The 12,537-nt window shown below is 43.5% G+C and overlaps 1 protein-coding gene across 4 annotated transcripts in view; it reads left to right on the forward strand.

Moving 5' to 3' along the window:
* The window catches only part of PSD3 (pleckstrin and Sec7 domain containing 3), a 119,140-nt gene extending 107,471 nt beyond the window's left edge, over window positions 1–11,669 (forward strand). For all 4 annotated transcript variants that reach the window (XM_021534826.4, XM_021534824.4, XM_021534828.3 and 1 more), the window contains one exon: window positions 1,960–11,669. In XM_021534826.4, coding sequence (XP_021390501.3) covers window positions 1,960–2,172 — 213 coding nt within the window. In that variant the 3' untranslated portion in view covers window positions 2,173–11,669. The remainder of the gene's footprint in view (window positions 1–1,959) is intronic.
* Window positions 11,670–12,537: the final 868 nt, after the last annotated feature.

A 12,537-nucleotide genomic window follows, 5' to 3' on the forward strand; every position in this document is an offset into this window, starting at 1 on the left:
TAATTATAGAAAGATCTTTTGAGTGCTGTCAAGTAAGAGGTGAAGCCAGAATACTGATGTGTGGCTACCTCATACTTCCTTATTATGTGCATTCATTCTTTAGCGATAATTTTGCAGAAGTTTTTGAATGGTTTCAACTTATGTAGTTTTATTTCTTGACAGAAATTTCCAAATTAATTTCTTTCAAGACAAGATTTCCACTAGCATTTACCTAACTTGAAATGTCAGGTCACTGAAAGACCAACTTTGTTGTGCTTGAAATCAAAGTAGAAATGTGTTGATTAATTATAATAGAAATAAAGGGAAAAATGGCCATTTGCACAGACGCAGGTGCTGGATTTCCATTCGGATTGCCGAGTCTTGAGACTCTGGTGGTGTTTGCTGGACCAGTAAAAGCATAAATCTGTACAACAGTAAAGCCCCCCTCTCCATTTCATGATATTGCGCTGTTCCCAAGCTGTGAGAGCGCTGGCTGGCCTTTTACAGAAGCGTCTGGTTCATCTTGTGATGAATCATCCATCAGCTCAGTGCATCATCGTCAGAGTTCTTCTTGCCGTTTCTCCATTTCCATTTTTATTAAATGACACATCTTACCTGCTTCATGTGTTTGTCTCTCACGTTGTGGAGCTCCATCTCCAGATATGGAAGTCATAGGAATACTTATTTATTTAATTTGTAGGAGGATTCTGTTATGATTCTCCTCTATCGGGGTTTGTTTATTCAAAGGATTTTCAAAAGCCAGTCACATTTTCTTCTTTTTTTTTCCCCCTTTATATTTCACACTTCAACGCAGTTACCAAGCTTTTTGACTTCCTGCCCTTAAATAAATGTTTTTACCAGAACTTTATTATTTTATTAGAAAATGTAAAATGTTTTCTTAAATACTTTTTCCTTTGTCAGGAACATCATAGCTTGGCTGCTGTTCTGCTACTTTCAAATACAATTTAACAATCAGTACAGATATTTACATCCACCTTCCTGACTCCCAGCACACTGAGATCACTGTAATTACAATGCGTGCACCATGTCTTTAGTGGATATATCAGGGGCAGGTTTTTAAATAAATCCTATGAAGTGGATTGCTCTATTTTCATGACCTCCTGCTCCAACATCTGGTTTTGAGACCCTTCAGGGGTCTTCTGTTACTGTACCCTCATTTTCTTCCTTGCTGAATTGTTTTTTTGGAAAATGGTGCAGTTGTAACAAACAGAATGAAATCTTCCTGTTGGAGAGGGAAAACCCTGCTCCAGGCAAGGAATAGAACAAATGGGCAGGGGGAAGAGTAAAGTGAACTTTTTCCAGTTGAAAAATACAAGTTGAAAAGTGCTGGACAGACAGCAACCTTCATCATTCCCTGTGAGTGATGTAGCAGAGAAACATGCCAGGCTGCTGTCATAGCCTTCTCATCTGCTCCTTTTTGTCAAGGTCTGGCCTTTTAGAAGATTCTCCCGTGTGCTAGTACAGTCTGAACTTAGACCCTACTTTGGTTTTCTCCCCCATGGATAAGAAAAGCAGCAGAAGCAGGACCTGCTGGTGGGAGTGGAGGATTGCATCAGGGCAGGATTTCTATTGTCCCTTAGTTTAGTGCACTTTATCTCCATGTGTGCCTGGGCACATTGGATCTCAGTGTGTGTGAGCACCACTTTGGTCTCAACATGACTGAAGTAGCAAGCTTTTGTTTGGTGGTGTTACTTGGAATGGGAGCCACCACTCCTCAGAGCGTTGGAATTTGTGTGCTGCAGAACTGAGTGCCTCTATACACAGCACCCCAGCCCTCAGTCTGCCTGAAATCCTCTTTGTTTAATTTACATTAGCCACTGTTGTTCATATCCACATTAGGCTCCATTGTTTGCATACATGTCGAGCTCCTGGCTTTCAAGCAGAAAGCATTAAGTGGTCTCTCATGTGCTCCTGCAGAGTTTCTTCCAGACTGATTGGGCTTTTCTTTTCATTTCCCAGAAAAACCGCTATGAGATCTATGTTGGCCTGCTGAAAGAAGGGGTGAAGGAGCTGTTGAGCGGAGGAGAGAACGATGCACCAGGACTGAAGAAATCCCACTCAAGTCCTTCTTTGAATCAGGAGTCTCCAGTTAGTGCCAAGGTGAAACGCAATGTCTCAGAGAGGAAGGACTACAGGCCAGAAACACCCAGCATTAAGCAGAAGATTACTTAGGGTGGAAATGACAACTAGGGGAACAGCCATGCAGCAAAGTATTGGTGGTCAAAATTTTTTCATTTAATAACCTGTCATTCACAAAAAATAAGTGCATCTGCCTGAATGGGGTGTTAGTGACATTTTCTATTGTATATTTTGCTGTTTCTGTGCAGATTGTGGGAGATGTCTTTGCTCCTGCTTTGCTTTGCTTTGTTAATTTATCATTTAGCAATTGAAGCATCGGGACTTTTTTGTGTTATTCTGTTTCTAAAGGAGCTGGGGAAGGGATAGAGTGCTGTGACGTTTATTCTGTCTCCTCCCCATTTATCTCCTCCCATCGGCATGTGGCTTTCATCTCTCAAGTCACTTGTCACTTTATTTACGTGGTAGGTGGGAAAAATAACTGGACAAGTGCTGCAGTGCTGTGAATGTGAGCTGTAGCTGTGAGAAAAGCTGTGCAAACATGCGGCTGCAGAAGGCTAACTAGAGGCTAGGGTGCTGGGAACACTAGTTTCCTGACAATATGGGGCTTGTTGGTACTGGTACTTAGCAGCAGGTGGTACAGTAAATAGTCACTGTTGCTTCTTGTTACTGCATTGACCCTGGACACTTCACGAGTGTAAAGGAATGAAACCTGGAAACCTCTGGCAATGCTGAGATGACGGCATTGGAATAATTTGTTTGCTTCCTTCCAAGCAGAGAGCCTTCTCCTGAGTTTGCAGGCTGGAAGGCATCCAAACCCATGCTGTCTCTGCAGTCAGGAAGATTAAGGATTACCCAGTTGGAATGGCTATCTGGGCTTCACATTTATTTGCAGAGAAGGCTGCTGTAGATGTCAGCCATTAGCATTATATATTAATTATATATATTAAAGACAAAGGGCCTCTGTGTAGTTTTTAACTATACGCTCTCACTTAGCTGCTATATAGAGCCTTATGATATATTGTGTCCTGTTGCTTCCCCTTCAAGGGGTTTCCTTGTTGGTGTGCACAGAGAGCTGCTTTCAATTCCTCTCATAGTGACAAAGCACTTGGCCTTTTTTCTTCAGAATGGGATTCTCTTCAGTTCTCCATTTTCCTTCTTTAGCTGATATATAGGTGGAAGAGGCTGGTGTCTGCTCACAGTTCCTGCATACCCTGTACCAGGCTTTCCAAGGGGAGCACATGTCTGAGAGAGACCACCATGGGTAGGTCTTTCCATACCTGAAAGACCCCTGTTTGTGCCATAGACCTTTGGAGTGACCAGCAGTTTTCAGGCACAGACAACAGAAAGATGACATAGAAATAATTTTCCTGCTTCCTAGCCCCTCTTGTCTGGGCAGTGTCATGGCTCTGTTACTGAGTTTTAATCTCAATTTTTGTACTGGCCCACAGGGTGAGCTTGGACAGGTCTCTTCCATTTGGTGTCAGCTTTTCTCTGTATGAAGTAGTACTACCAAACTGGCCTTTACCACAGAGCGCCTTGGGAGATAATGTTGAGGGCCAGTTGAAAATTGCTTCTTGCTGTTCATTCTGTTATGCCTGGCACAGGACAGCCTTCTTGTTGAATGCAATTCTTGATGCATAGAGAAATGTCAAGATCCATGCAAGGACTGTTTAGAAATGCTCTGGTGCTTTCAGCCCAAGTAGTCAAAGTGCCACACATCAAAAAAATTGCTGTCTGAGTGGATGTGTGTTCTGTCAGGCTTCCTAAGGGTCCAAGTCAATTAATCTAGTTTTATTGACCTGCCAGTCCAGTGAGCAGAACTAGTAGTGATTAAAGAGAAAAGGCCCTTAACAGGCACTGCATGACTTGCCTCCAGTACCAAGTACCACCAAAGCAGCAGCTTTTCTGGTGTTGTGCTGACTGTTGGCTGTAACCATGATGTTACACTCTCAAATGTGAAGTTTTGGGGCAAATTGATCCTTGCAGCTGCAGCCTGGCAGCAAAGCCAGATGAGTCTGTTCTCACAAGTGATGTGCATCCATCTGGCATCTGCCACTGAGAGTGGCCGCTCTGTGCTAAAAGTCAGGAGGTTGGCTCCTAACCTTGACAACGTTGCTAAAAGCTGCAGAGTCCTGAGAAATTGGCAGTGCTTCCTAAGTGCTGGGGTTTCAGAAGTTGTGCATTCTGACTGAGGTGGAGTTAACATTCAGTTCTCTTCTTGAAGATGAGAGGTGTCTTCTGCTGCTGCAGCCAACATTATGTGGTGCAGCTTATTGTGTGGGGAGACTCAGCTGAGATGCATGATTGTGCTCATTGGGAGGGATTGTTTGGAGTACTTAAGAGTGGTAGATCAACAGCTCATGGAGGGGAGATAAACACAGATCTCTGCAGCTGCTTGTCATGGTTTGGAGGTTGAAAAGGAACAAGCAGAACAGAGGAAGAAATTCAGTTGGGGAATGCTGAATGCACCTTTGGGAAGAAAACTTGACCTCTGTTATGATTAAGGAGTGGTATTTAGTGTTCTCACTGAGACTCTCAAACGATATGGCCCTTGATCACTCCCTCCTTCCCCTCCCCATCCTTGCAGTGGGCTGGAGAGGAGAATTAGAGGCATAAAAGGCAAAGATCACAGATTGAGGTAACAACAATTTACTGGAAAAGGCAATGAGATAAGAAAATGAATGGTAAACAGCAACAGTATTAAAACCAGAGTGTTCAAGAATGCTCACCACACAGAACCCAACGATACCTAACCACTTGCTTCCCAATACCCCGACGTAGAAGGGGTATCTTCTCTGGTTCCTGGAAAATGACAGGAGGTGGTATGGAATAACCATCAAGACCAAGCCATGCTCCTGCTGGGATACTGCATGAATTAACACCATCCTGGCCAGAACCAGTACATCATTACTTGAATTATTTTAAATACCAATAGGAATACGTGCAGCAGAAACAAAACCCAAAAAAGGTGCAGATATATAAATGGCCCTGCTTTGCTGTCAGGGTTGGTTTGAGTAGATGATCTTTTTAAAGGCAGGCTAGAACATGCTTGGCAAACCTCTTGTGTTTATGGAGTGCAATGCTTCAAAAGGCAAAGAGGTGACATTTAACTTTCTTCTTCTCTGGCTTTAAATGTATTTTCATTGCCGAAAATTCCAGCTAAATTGCTGAGCTCAAAAAGAAATTACTCCTGTTTTACAGCTTTGACACAGAAACTGGGTAATTCCTCTTCAAAGTCATTGCAGAAAAGATGATTTGAAGCAATAGGAAAAATCAAAAAGTGAACTGCAAAAATATTGTTTTTTTTCATTATTTATTATCTATTTCCTTGTATGCTTGTAAACGGATAGGATTTTTTGGGGGGGTCTCATCTGAGTGTATCAAATGCAGTTTTTCCACTGCATTTTTTGGTCTTTAAACATTTGTTGAGCTTAGAGCAGTCTTGCTGAGACTGCTGAGGTGTGCAAGTCAGTTTACCCAGAATTTATAGTTTCTGCTACAGTTGTAATTAATGTCATTTTCCTTTGTTGCTTTACAATTTATAAGCATCCCAGGCTCCTGTGTAGAAATGCACACTTTGGAGAACAAGAAAAAAAATGTGATCCTGTTGCAAAAGTCTAAGACTTCTGCCCTCCCTTGCAAATAGGTTCATCTACCAGTCAGTACTGTAATTAATTTTTTTCCCTCCTGGTGACACTATAAAGGATAGGGCAGGTTCTCAGGTGGTTGGAGTGGTGCATCTCATTGAATAGCACCATTACGAGTCTGACCAGGTAGCTAGCTTAGTGTGGTACCCTGCACCCTGCCTTTCTTTGCTGAAACATTTGCCTTTAGGGGAGATCAGTACTTGACTGCAGCGACTCAGGAGCTCTGGTTGCAGCAAGTAAGGATATTCTGCTGGTTTCCAGCCCGCCTCTGGGACTTGAGCTGCAAATCACTGGAGCAGCCCGCAGTTTCCTGGGTGTGCTCCATGTAAGGAGTTACTGGCTGGCCGCCATGAGCATGTGTGCATGTGGGAGAGCCTTTGCATTGGTGATGCAGTGAGGTGTCATCCTTCCTTGTCACCCTCCCTGCTCTAGTGAGCTATCATTGCTCAGGCGAAGCCTCTGCCTGCATGTAGGGAGTGGGAATCCAAAGAGGGGAGCAGGCTAAGGCTGACACCTCCTTACTTCCCCTTTCTCAAGGTGCAGACAGTGGTTTTGGGAGGACCCACTGGCTCTGAAGTGTTGCTGGCTCCTGGGGCTGAACTGCTATCCCCAACTAAAGAAGGAGAGACAGGAACAGGCCCCACTAGTCTGCACCTGACAGCAGAGGGCTGATGGAGAAGGGGAAAACTGCCTTCCCCTCTCCCCACCCAGCAACCAAAGCAGGTGAAATACTCTCTTGAAGCCAAAACCATACTCTCCTCTATGATTCAGCACGATGCAGGGGACTGTTTCAGATAGATTTTGTTCATCAGTGGCTGCAAAAGAGACTCCCTGGGCTAGCTGTGTGTTTGTCTGCATCTTGCAGATAAATTACCCATGAACCAGTGAACATGATTACAGCTTCTAAATCCAGTATTTATGTTGTGTCTTTAGTTGATGTAGAGAGATAAGTCATCCAGCAGAGTGATTAATGCATCAGTTTTGCAGGAGTGCTTTTCAGCTGTGTTGCCGACTCAGTTTTTCATCTGTAGCCAGTCACTTGTAAATGGTTACCAGAAACTTTCAAATATCTAGTAACAGTTCCTCACTAAAATACTTTCCCTCTGACCCTACCTGCTCCCAGGTTGCAGTCTGTGATCTGCACTGCCCTGCTTTGAGGGGGACTTTGTCCTAACAGACCTCCAGGGACTGGAATTGTTCAGTGACTTTTCACAGCTCCAGTGCCTTCAGATAACAAGGCTGGTTGCTCCTCTGGCTTGAAAAGGATCTTTTGCCTTTCTCCAACGGGGAAATGAGGTTCTTGCTTGACTAGAGTAGGCCATTCAGTGAAGATGTGGTTATGGCAGTGGAAGAAGTCAGAGATGACAGGTTTATCATCAGGCTACTCGGAGGCATTGTATGGCAGTGTTCTTCTTGAAAATTGAAAGGCTTTTTTCTGCAGATGGCTTACTGCTTACTGTGTCTGCATTCTCCATTTTTAAATGAATTTTGGTCTTATTGCAGTTAGTCTGACAGCTCCTCCTCCTTTTCTGACAAGCTGCTCTTGTCTGTCATCTTAGCACCTCAGCTGCTTCTGTATAACAGGTCTGTTTCCTTCCATGCTTGCAGAAATTCAGAAAATTTGACTCTCCCATCTTGGATTGAGAAAACCTTCTCTGAAGCAGTGCTGCATTGAATGGCCCTGTGAACAGCTTTTTCACTCTGCTTGTCGGTAGCCTGAGTTTCCAGCCACAGTTATAGCTGGGAGGTGTGAGACCGAATTTTAGACTGCTGTGATCCTCTAGTTGTATGCTGCAGAGATGCAAAGTGCCCCTTCCCACACTTAGACCAGATACTTGCAACATTCCTACTCTTCTAGTACCCAGGTTGTTGGAAACACTGGCTGCTTCTGCAGGTTCAAAGGCAGTATACACATCTGATGCCAAGCAATTTTAAACAATCTGCTGCTTGTTTAAATTTTCTCCAGTATTGCTCTCCCCAGGCTCTGGGACATCACATCTGCTCTGAGGGGCCAGTTAAGAAGTTCACATTTCTTGTCTGTGCACTATCATTGGTCACCAGCATGTGTTCTCAGCATCTGGTATCTAGGCTTCCTAGAGGGATGAACCATAGAAGCTGTCTCAGAAAAAGCTAGTGTGCAGCTTGTGCTTTTTAAAGGATATTTTTAGTGCATATAGAAGCAGTATGTCTAGCCTCTCCTCTCTCCCATCAAGAGCATAGGTGTAGAATAGTAGATTGCTTCACCTGGAGCTTCACTGTGGAGACCTGAGCTCCAGAAGAAGAGGCTTTGTCAGCCTTTAGAGAAATGCCACCACCTGAGCTGAGCATCAATGCACAGGACAATGATGATACTATCTGAAAAAGCCAGTGCCACCCTCCGTGGCTGGTCACCTGCTGGAGACTGTGAGCTCTAGCACAGCCCTTGGTGTTGGAGGTAATGAGAAATGCTGGTTTCCTTTTCCCTCTAATCTGTGCTGCTTGAGGAGCTGTCTTTAGCACTTGCTGCTTTTCTCCCTTGTGACAGCAGTTCCCTTATCCAGGGTTACCACAGTCCCTTTGTGAGAAGACTGGTTTAAATGAGAGCAGAGAGGAGAGGTCCTTGGAAACAGTCTGGATGCCATCTGGGAGTATCTGCTCTGCTGATGGCAACATATAGTTGAACATTGAAAGGAAGCAGGCGCAGCCTTGCCTGAGAGAATGGCCCTTGCTCCAATATTTTATTAGCTGAATTAAGGTTGGGTTTTAATTATTTATTAGAGCCCACCCCTTACCAAATGCAAGCAAGAAACTTTCATAAAGGTTGGACCATTGACCTGACCTTGCCCTTGTGGTCAGAAGGAGCAAATTTAGGCTAGTCCAAGGCATTCTCTCTTGCCTGCCTTTGAACACTTAATTATTCCATAAAAGTTACAGATGTTTAATCAGTGAGGGACCTCCCATGGCATCTGCTTTTAAAGTGAGCCAGGAACAAGCTGGGGTACAGGCCAGAGGTTTATTTGGACCAATAAAGGTACATCACTTAGCAATACAAGCATTGAAAGTGCAGCAAACCACAAGGGCAGGATTTTTCTCTGACGTAAACAATTGTAATTGGTAGCCACTCTAGCAGTGATCCTGTCTGTAACTCACCTAAATGAGACTAGCACAAGAAGATAATTTTTGTCTAAACAGGCAAAGTTTCATCTTGGGCCAGTTGAGTATCATGGTGTAGTGACAGAGCAACTAGCTAAGCTGCCGTGAAGACTTGCTTGACACAAAATCCTCCAACTCCTCTTAGCCTCTTGCTGGGAAGAGGGAGATAAATGCAGTCGAGTCTATGTCACCACACAGGGCAAATTCTGCTGGTAATATAAGTCTTAACTCACACACTTACGAAAATCTCATACTCAGAGCTGTCAGATTCTGAAAGACTGTAGGATGAGAACAAGGGTGGGTTGTGGTTGGGTTTTTTTAAAAATTTGTACATATTCATAACAACTGTGTCCTCTTACTTGAGTCTAGAATTATAATTTGGCTAAAAGGACAGAGTTTTTTGGCTGTTGAAAAACTTTGAAATGACTCCTCTGTGTGAGGTACACACTGAGACTTACATTACTTGGTGAACATGTTTAAGTGATGCCTATAGATGTGTGTATTTCCTAAGTATAGTATGGCTTCTGTGGCTCAGCAGTACAGAAACTGCTGTTCTTTTCTGAGGCTTGCTTGGTCAAAGCACTTCAGCAGCTGCAAACATTGTTAGGATGCTTGTTCTAATTGCTCTCAAATGAGGTTAAACAGCTAACAGAGCTTTTGCAGATTTAAGGTATACTCTGAGCTGCCTTGATCTTCATGTGTTGTCCACCAGGGGCTGCCTGTTTTGCATGTTGAAAGCAAGGTATTTGAGAGTCTAAGCAAGAGCTCGTGGGTGGAATTTTCTGCTAGTTTAACACTGGGCTGACTTTCTCCCTGTCTGTATCAACTGATGCCTGTACAAGGAGCATCCATGCTGACTTCTTCTGAAAATCATGCTCTGGGGATCTAATACACAGCTTTATTTCTGAAAATGTTGACCTTGTTCTGTGAAAATTCAGCAAAGGGACATGATGTTCGAAGTGTCCAAGAAGGACAGGTGCCTGTGATGTCTCCTACAGATACAGCTGTACAGCAGTAGTGAGGGTTTTTTTTTTCCTACAGCTGTTCAAATTTCTAGAGGAGTGGCTCATCAGTAGGGAAGAGAAGAGCAGCAGGGCTAAAATATCTGTCTTGGGCATCTCTTATGCCTTCCAGAGGTTTCTTCTGAGAACATTGAACAACCTTTTAACAAGTTTCTGGTCTGAGGAAAAACGATGTAGGGAATCCTGGTGAGTTTTACTATTGCATTCTAGCTATTGCATTCTAGTAAGTACAATAAGAGCATGATCTGCATTATTCTTAGAAAGAGAGAGCAAAAGCTGAGGGTGTGATTTGTACCTGGAGTTTTTATCATGCAGTTAGGTTGAAGCACTTGAGCAACTTCAGTAGTGAAGCCTTTGCACTTCTGTGGATCACAGCCAGAGTGATTGCGCCTTGCAGAACTGAGATGGGAATGAACTGCAGCTCAGAATTAAATTAAGGAGACCACCCTGTCACTTTGCTCTGGGCAACCTGTAGTCCTGTAATTTTTATTTAGGTACTGGGCTTCTTCCTTGGGTTTCCTGCCCTCCATGGTGATGGGAATATGTGGGTGAGCACTGTCAGTTTCAGAGTTGTGGTTAAGAAATGTCATTTACCCTCCACCTGAGCTGTTGCTTTATTGTTTTCCCTTAGGCTGAGAAAGAGGACTGAATTTTTAGTCAATGTTGTTTGGTAGCCAATGGGAAGCGTAACTCTCAGCAGTGGTGATGCAGAAAAACATTTTGCACATGCGTGTACATACACCTTATACATCTCTTGTGTGCAGAACTAACCTTACAGGACCTGACAATGGTCCTTGCAAGACCTTTCCTCTGGGTGGTCTCCAGTTGCTTCTGTGATGTGTAGGAACTTCCCTTCTGGCAACCTTGCATTCAGTTTACTCTAATCACTGAATTGCTGGAGTGTTTTTCATGTAATACACTAGAGACAGTCCCAGTCTCACCGCTTTGTGGTAACTTCTTGGTCTGCTGTGAAGCAACAACATTGAGGTAGCCGTTAAATCTTTTCCAGCAGCATGGAACTTGCTGTTCTGACTCTTGGGGAGGTCATAATCTCAGGTTTGACACCATCCTACCATCAGGACACCGTGTTTTGTCCCTGGGAATAGGCATGGCCAGAAAAGCATACTAGGTGGATGGAGTCAGAGCTGTGCAGACTTAAGTCAAGCCCTGGTTCAGGGAAGATTTTTCCATGTGCTGCTGATGTCCATAAGGACTCAAACATATACTTGCTTACACAGAGATGCTTTCCTGAAGCAGAGTTGTCACTCTTTTCTACAGGTATCACAGGATGCCCTCCCTTATTCTGCTTCATGTATCTGGTACTAGAATGATCATTTCCTGATAAATGAAGGCACTTAATCAGTCCTCTTCCCCTTGGAAGAAGGACTTTTGGGGATATTGTTATATCATTTAAAATAATATTTTGGAATTTAAGTTTACATTGTTTTATTTTTCACTTGAGGTGACTGTATATAAATATTTTCTTCTATTTTATCATTGCTGATAAAGTAAGCCTACAGTATACAGACAAATAATTTGCCTTTGATGTATTGAAACTGTGAGATATAAAGTAGATTTCTCTCTTGTGTCCATGTTCCTGACTATAACTCTGTTCCTCTGTGTTTTTATAAGTTGGAATAAATGTTGCTTACGGGCAACAAAGAGCCTGCAAGCTTCCCAATAATTTTTGTCATTGAACTCAAGCAACCCTGTTGAAGGATCTCACATATGTATAATGATATATGTATATGTACAAACTTTAGAAAGAAATAAACCAAATGTATTTCAAGTTCTGCAGCTGAATGTTTTTTATTTGAACCCTGACAGTTGCTCCTGCAAATAAGAACAGAAAAAAGGTGGCTTTACAGTGGCTGACTGTCCTGTTTCTGACTCCTGGCAGTCATTAGTTTCAAGGTTTCCTGAGCTGAAGCATATGTGTACTTTGTGCATTACAGTCTGGATCTGACCTGCAGTTGGGGTAACCAATGGAGCCAGTGGCAATTTGTGCACATTAGTGCTGTGTGAGGGCAGCTGGAGCACATTTCTCTCTCTTCTGCACCTGTACAAGAGGTGGCATCCCTTCCAGCTTTGTAGCCAGCTTGCTGTGAAGAGGCAGCAGGAGAATTAATTGATTAAAAATGTGTTTACCAGCATGTGGATTAGAGGAGTGAAGCTGCAGCAAACAGCTGTTCAGAAATGATTGGGAGTTGATCTCAACATTTATATGAGGAGGTCATTGTTGAGTTTGGGAATTGCTGCTGACATGGCACATGGGAAGAAAGGGCCCCTGAAAGGCCAAAGAGTCAGACACTAAAAAAAAAAGATGGAGTGTAAAAAGGCAGAGGTGGGAGTGGTGAAGAAACTATGCCTATCCAAAGTAAAGAGAAACACTCTACAACACACAGCAAACAGTGTTATCCTTGCAGTTCTTGTGTTGGACATAACTCAACATGGGAAGTTAGTCTGCTGTGTGGAGAGGGGGTCACAGGGCAGATGGAGAGGATGTGTCCAACACAGGTGGGGCATGCCCAAATTTACAACAGGATGTGCCCAACGCAGGTGGGGCATGCCCGAGATTTAAAACAGAGGATGTGTCCAACACAGGTGGGGCATGACCAAAATTTACGACAGGGCTAGCAGCTTGTACTTGGAACAAT

This window comes from Lonchura striata, chromosome Z, assembly GCF_050655825.1.
Source record: "Lonchura striata isolate lonStrDom1 chromosome Z, ASM5065582v1, whole genome shotgun sequence".
In the NCBI taxonomy this organism is placed as follows: domain Eukaryota; kingdom Metazoa; phylum Chordata; class Aves; order Passeriformes; family Estrildidae; genus Lonchura; species Lonchura striata.